This window comes from Alexandromys fortis, unplaced genomic scaffold, assembly GCF_014885135.2.
Source record: "Alexandromys fortis isolate MF-2015 unplaced genomic scaffold, M_Fortis_MF-2015_v1.1 scaffold_27, whole genome shotgun sequence".
In the NCBI taxonomy this organism is placed as follows: Eukaryota; Metazoa; Chordata; class Mammalia; order Rodentia; family Cricetidae; genus Alexandromys; species Alexandromys fortis.
The window spans coordinates 11,397,728-11,404,193 of record NW_026067952.1 but is presented as its reverse complement, the minus strand read 5'-3'; the positions used below and the strand labels follow the sequence as shown (position 1 = coordinate 11,404,193).

General features: G+C 49.1%; 1 protein-coding gene across 1 annotated transcript; it reads left to right on the top strand.

The window, feature by feature from the left end:
- The first annotated feature begins 1,321 nt into the window (after window positions 1–1,321).
- On the top strand, window positions 1,322–5,947 carry Procr (protein C receptor). The gene is made up of 4 exons (XM_050151348.1): window positions 1,322–1,738; window positions 3,733–3,990; window positions 4,740–5,018; window positions 5,269–5,947. Exons 1-4 carry the CDS (start codon window positions 1,660–1,662, stop codon window positions 5,382–5,384), a joined length of 732 nt encoding a protein of 243 aa, XP_050007305.1. The 5' UTR covers window positions 1,322–1,659; the 3' UTR covers window positions 5,385–5,947.
- The last annotated feature ends 519 nt before the right edge of the window (window positions 5,948–6,466 follow it).

Sequence of the window (6,466 nt, the reverse complement as noted above, 5' to 3'; positions counted from 1 at the left end):
CCAAAAAAAGATCTGCATGTCATTCATACTGCTGTCCAAAACCCATCACAGAAACATACCCGCACGCACACCATCAACACATGAATAGAAAAAGAAAATGTGGCTTCTAAGTAAAATAGAATTCTCTTTAGCCAAAGGGGGAAATTAAATTGTAATATTTACAGGAAAGAAAATGGAATTGCAAGTCATTCATCCTGTTAAGTGAAATCACTAGATTTGGAAAGACAAATCCCACATGTTTTCTCTCATATGTAGAGTGTGTGTGCATATATATATATGTATGTATATATGAAAATGCCATAATGAAACTTACTACTGTGCATGCTAACTTAAAAAAATGCATGAGAGGCCAGGCACAGAGGCTCATGTTTTTAATCCCAGCACTCAAGGAGGTAGGGACAACTGAATCTCTGTGAGTTCAAAACCAACTTGATACAGATAGTGAGACTCTGTTTTAGGAAGAAGAAGAAGAAGAAGAAGAAGAAGAAGAAGAAGAAGAAGAAGAAGAAGAAGAAGNGCCTGGACTACAGAGAAAATCCCACACATACTAAAAGCATTTATCAAAAGGTGAATTTCTGCCAGGCGGTGGTGGTGCACGCCTTTAATCCCACTACTCAGGAGGCAGAGACAGGTGGATCTCTGTGACTTCGAGGCCAACCTGGTTGTATAGAATGAGTTCCAGAACAGCCAGGGTTACACAGAGAAACCCTGCCTTAAAAAGAATAAGAGGAGGAGGAAGAGGAGGAGGAGGAGGAGGAGGAGGAGGAAAAGAAGAAGAAGAAGAAGAAGAAGAAGAAGAAGAAGAAGAAGAAGAAGAAGAAGAAGAAGAAGAAGAAGAAGAAGAAGAAGAAAATGCACAAACCCAAAATGCCTTTATATAAGTGAACACTGTTTCAGGAAATATTGCTTACTAAGAATGATACACAAAATTTCTTATTCTGTTCTATTTCATAAAAAAAAAGACCAAACATGCTAACTGTGATGTCATTGTCCTAAATGACTATGACCAGTTTGATGCTGAGATTTGTCTGGATCATTAGTAAATCTCTGTTACAAGCAATGAGCTCCTATATACTCACTCTGACTATTTCTGAGAGCCAACCTCCCGATTGTGTAATTCCCATACTTAAACTTCTGATAAAAATATAGGCAGTTATCCTGGAAAGCTAAATTCCAACCCTGAATCTGTCGTCATCACGACGTACAAACTTTGGGCAAGTCCCTACATTTCTTCGGATCTCAGTTTCCCCATCAGTAACCTAATGATCTCTACATGTTTGGAATAGGCAACATCGAAGCAGACGCCCCACCCCCCTGACTCAGCGGCCCGCCGGACTTCTCACCAAGCCCTTCTCCCCCTTTTCCGCTTGTCCTCAAGCCTCGGAAGCAAGCAACCGGAGGAGAAGGGAACAGGCAGGTCCAGGCAGGAGGGCCCAAGGCTGGGAGGGGCCGAGACGAGCCGGCCCCCTAGTAGGAAATGAGGTAGATAGAAGTAACACTTTAAAAGCTTGACTCCCTCTTCCTCCACGCATTCCCTGATCTCCATCCTCGGCTCAGCTACCGCCCCTCCGGGACAGCCTCTTCTCTCTTTCCTAATCTGCTGCCTGCGGAGCCCGAGCCTGCCCCGGCCCAGGTGGGACACAGAACTTCTGCTCCAGGATGTTGACGAACTTGCTGTCCCTGCTGCTGCTGCTGCTGCTGCTGCTGCCTGGCTGCGTCTTTTGTAACCAGGAAGATGGTGAGTTAGGGACGCAGCTCCTGCCTGGGATTGTGCTGGGGATTTGGTGTATTTGGGAACTTTGACAAGATTGTAGGACAACAAAGCGCGCCGCATGAATGTCTACAGTTGCTAGGATCTCTCTACCGTGCACGGTAGGTCCTGGGCATCGCTTTATGTTCCAAAGGCAGACGAGGAAGTCGTTAATTCTCTGGACAGGACTTGGGAAGGCTGGTGGAAGGGACCGGTAGAGAAGCTGAGAAGATGGGGAGAGCAGAGTGTCAGTCTGGGAGCGATAGGAAGAGCTGAGATGCAGAGAAAACGCTAGGAGAACTGAGACAAGTTTGGGGGGTTACATGGAGAGGTAGGAAAGCTACGCACAGGGGTGTAGCTGGTGAGGTGGGCCAGGGGAGGGAGAAGAGTCCAGGGCCAGAAGGATCAGGCTGCTGGAAGTTCTTAAACAGAAAAAGTCGCCGGCCCCTCCCCCGTCCCTGTAGTTTCAGTCTCCCCCTCGGAGGAGCTACTAACTAGCAGTATTCAGATTGCTTACTGTATTCAATACACACGTTGACTCGTCTATCCACCGCGGTGAGCAATGCTATCACACTGATCTTCCAGAGGGGAAAATAGAACAGTTCAGGATCGCTGCTAAGGGTACTCACAGCAGCATCTCCACACTTGCAGACACAGAAAGAACTCAAATGCAACACAGGGGTGGCGGTGATTTACAAAGTCATTTAGCCATTCCTCTGCCACCAATATTGCCGAGGCCCCTTTCAGGCTATGGAAGGCAGAAATGACCAAACCCAGGAGGAGTCCCATGTGTTTGGACACTAGTGCTAGGAATCCCATGAAATCTATGCCTATGCAACTCGCTCTGCTCAGACCCAAGTGAAAAAGAGGGAAGCTGGCAACATTGGGAAAGGCAAGGAGAAGGCAATGGAGCTGCGACATGAAACACGGGTAGAAATTTGTCAGGCAGAACAAGGGCAGCAGAGCTACCCTGACCAGCTCTGCACACAGTGGCCAAAAGTCAGCACGAGGAACTCCAAGCCATTTAATAAAACTCAACACTAAGACTGGCCAGAAAATGCAGCTGGGGCCAGTTCCCTTGCTGTGGATCCCAAATTGGGACCAGACTTTAAGATCTGTCCTGTGGACGGGTGACAGGTGTTCTACGCAGGAAGCAATGACTCCAGACAGAGGCCAGGAGGCTGCAGCTGCCAGTAGTCAAACCTTGGCTTGCTTCTCCATCTTAACCTCAGATTCCCAAACACATGGGTTAATAATAGTAGCTACCATATTAAGGCATTAGGAGGAAGGAATACATAAGCTAATGATGTGTGTAAAACAGCGCCCAGGGCATAACAAGCACCTGATGGGCATTAGCTATTATTATTTGGGACGGGTAGGGCATGTCACTGGAGGGCTTTAAAGGGCTTTGGGTCAGGAAGAGATCCAGTAAGAGGGGAGGAAACTGAGCCCAGTGTGGTGGTACATACGTGCTTTAATCCCAGCACAGGGAGGCAGAGACAGGTGGATCCCTTAGCTGGAGGCCAGCCTGACCTAAAAGACCAGCCCCAGGATAGCCCAGGCTACCCAGAGAAATCCTGTCTCGAAAAACAAAACACAAAGATGAAATTGAGAAATTAGTCTCCGTGGTACCCGAGCCTAGATGACAGAGGCCCAGGAGAGAGGGAACTGGAGCTAGAATTGAAATTTTTTTTTCCACAGGCCAGAGTGTGGTAGGCTGGACATGTGAGGGAGGAGGCAAAGGCACAGAGGGACGCCTTCTCCAACTGAGGCCTCAGTTTCCTCATCTGTAAAGCGAAGATAATAATCCCTGTCCTCTCCTCACAAGGTTATTGTGAGCATCAAATAGGAGGGCAGGTGGGAGAGCACTTTATAGGATTGAGAAATGGGCGGCAGGCCTCTGGGTAAGGGGTTATTATCTCCGCTGTCAGCCACCCCTTCCCTCGCTGGCGGTCCTGACGCTGCGCTGACTCTTCCCCCAGGCTCCCAAGGCCTGCATATGCTCCAGATCTCCTACTTCCGAGACCCCGGACACGTGAGACATCAGGGCAACGCCTCGCTGGGGAAACTCCTGACACACACACTGGAAGGCACGGGCAACAATGTCACCATCCTCCAGCTGCAACCCTGGCAGGATCCCGAGAGCTGGAATAACACAGAGAAGAGGCTGCAGCTCTACCTGTCTCAATTCCACACCCTGGTGCAGCTGGTGTATCGCGAGCGCAAGAGCAGCGTAGTCTGTGAGTGGGGGTGCTGGGTAGAGGGTGGTGCGAGCCCTGGAGGGTGAGAGGGTCTGAGGGGGCTTGTGGTGCATAAGGCTAAGTTCTAGGGAGCCGGATCTTTGTGAATGGGAGGGGTGGGTGGGCGTGGTCTTTGGGTGGGGCTTCTCTGAATAGCCCCGACCCTTGGAAACTGGAAACGGTTCTGTGGGGTTAGGAGAAGAGCAAAGGTCCTAACTATAAGAAACCTCTATCCGGTAGAAGTAGACAGACAGACAGACACAGTCTATCAGGTTCTCCTCTGGCCTCTGTAACCTATCAGAGCAGACTTTCCGGGGGACCCTGTCTCTGATCCTCTCTGACTCCCAAAGTTTCACTGAAGACGCCGCCAACTCCTCTCACAGTGGGCTGTACTTTTCTTCACACGGCCTGAAGCACTTTGCCCCCACCCCCGGCCACCTCTTGTCATTGGTGCTGATGGTCTCTACCCACAGCTTCCTCACAGCCCCAACGTCTCTCAGAGACTCAGTGGCTTGTCTGGGAAGCCATCACTTCCCTTCTCCGTCCCTTTTTCTCAGGGTCTTGCTTTTTCTTCGTGGCTCCTGGTTCCTCTTTAGACAGGCTCCAACAATCTAATCCCAGCACTTTCCTTGTGTCCTCAAGCCCACAATCCCTTCTTCCTTTCATGTTCCCTTTGCCCCGGGTGAACATCCCCAGTGCCTGGTACCTTCTCAAGCAAGCACACAACTGACCCTCCCCCCTCTCCATAGTTCCCCTCACAGTCACTTGCTCCGTGGGCTGCGAGCTGCCGGAGGAAAACTCTGAAGCCCAAGTCTTCTTCGATGTGGCCGTGAATGGGAACCCCTTTGTAAGCTTCCAGCCAAAAGACGCCCTGTGGAAGTCAAGCTCCAAGGAGTCCTCCGAAGCAGTCACCTTCACCCTGAAGCAGCTTAATGCCTACAATCGAACTCGGTACGAAATGCAGGAATTTCTTCAGGACACGTGTGTGCGATATGTGGAGAACCATATCAACACACAAAACATGAAAGGTATGAGGGGGGTTGGGCCGGCCCTGCCTGTGTGTTGGGGGAGGGGGCAACTTCTATGCAAGTGGATGGAATGGACATGAGAGATCCCTTGTGCAGCAAAAGGAGGGAGCTGGAGACTGGGGGAGGGTCCACGAGCATAGCTTAAGTCACTGGGTGACTTCCTTTTGAAGTATGGACGTCTTGGGGTTCAACTCAAACTCTGGAGTTCTTGAGAATATGCTCTTAAACTCAGCCTCTGCCTGTTTTGCAGGAAGCCAAACAGGCCGCTCTTACACGTCACTTGTCCTGGGCATCCTGGTGGGCTGTTTCATAATTGCTGGTGTGGCCGTGGGCATCTTCCTGTGCACAGGTGGACGGCGTTGCTAATCACTGTCCAGTCCCCTCGAAGAAAGAGGTGGACTGATGGGGGGGCTGGTAAGGGAAGGTCACATCTCATATGAAGCCAAACAGACTCCCCCAGTGGGCCACCGCATCTCAGGAGGTTTAGAGCAACAACTCCCCTTTTCTCCTGCATCTGCCAACCAGGAGTTTGAGGAAGGGATGTAAGGAGGGTTTGAAGATGAAGCAACTGGTTTGCGAAGGACTTGAGAGCATGCATGCTTTAAGTGGTCTGAGAAGGGGTGCCTAGCTGTGGAAATCAGACGATAGACTTGGGGTGTCTGTGACCGCCCTGCAAAGGCAGATTCACTATAGGCAGACCAAACATCTAAATAAATAAAATGAGGTGCCTGTAGCCACATTTAATGTGTCCAGGTGTGTCCAGCTTGGGAAGGGACACTGGTCTGAAAGAACCAGGGAAATGTCATAATTGTAAGACCAAACAATATGGGAGAATGAGTTAATAGCTAATTAAATATTAAACTTCTTATTTATGTAAAAGGTATAATTATTTCCTCTATTTTATTAAAACTTCTGAAAAAAATAACTTATATCCTTTGTCCTACTTCCTCACCTGTCAATCACTCGGTAACCAGTGGTGTGGCCCCTCTATGAAGTGTCAGAGATCACCATAACTGTCATTGTCATGATAATCCTCCATAATGTGTACTTCATTTGACTCTGTGAGCTGGAAACTCTCTATTACCCTTCCTTCTGTAATTTGTGAAACTATTCTGGAACTCCTTTCAACCCCTTTGCTCCGTTCACTTTGGAGATGTTGTCTTCCTTCCATTTTTTTTAAAACCATGGACTGACTTCCAGAGCTTCAAATATCTATTCCTTGTGGTTTCTGTGGAGCAGGAAGCATGTGTTTGGAGCTGGAGAGATGACTCAGCAGTTAAGAGAGCTTCCTGCTCTCATAGAGGACCAGAGCTGGGTTCCCAGCACCCAAGATAGCAGGATTTCACTCACAGATGCAGGGACTCTGGTGCCCTCTGCTGGCCTCTGGAGGAGCGCGCGTGCACACACACACACAGAGACTGACATACATTTATTTATTTATTTATCTA

What these genes read in the sequence shown, in the direction of transcription:
- Procr (XM_050151348.1), top strand. Translation starts at nt 1,660, where the DNA reads ATGTTGACGAACTTGCTGTCCCTGCTGCTGCTGCTGCTGCTGCTGCTG. An exon ending in CTTTTGTAACCAGGAAGATG is followed by an intron (nt 1,739 to 3,732) that starts GTGAGTTAGGGA and finishes CTCTTCCCCCAG; the next exon opens with GCTCCCAAGGCCTGCATATG. An exon ending in GCGCAAGAGCAGCGTAGTCT is followed by an intron (nt 3,991 to 4,739) that starts GTGAGTGGGGGT and finishes CCCTCTCCATAG; the next exon opens with TTCCCCTCACAGTCACTTGC.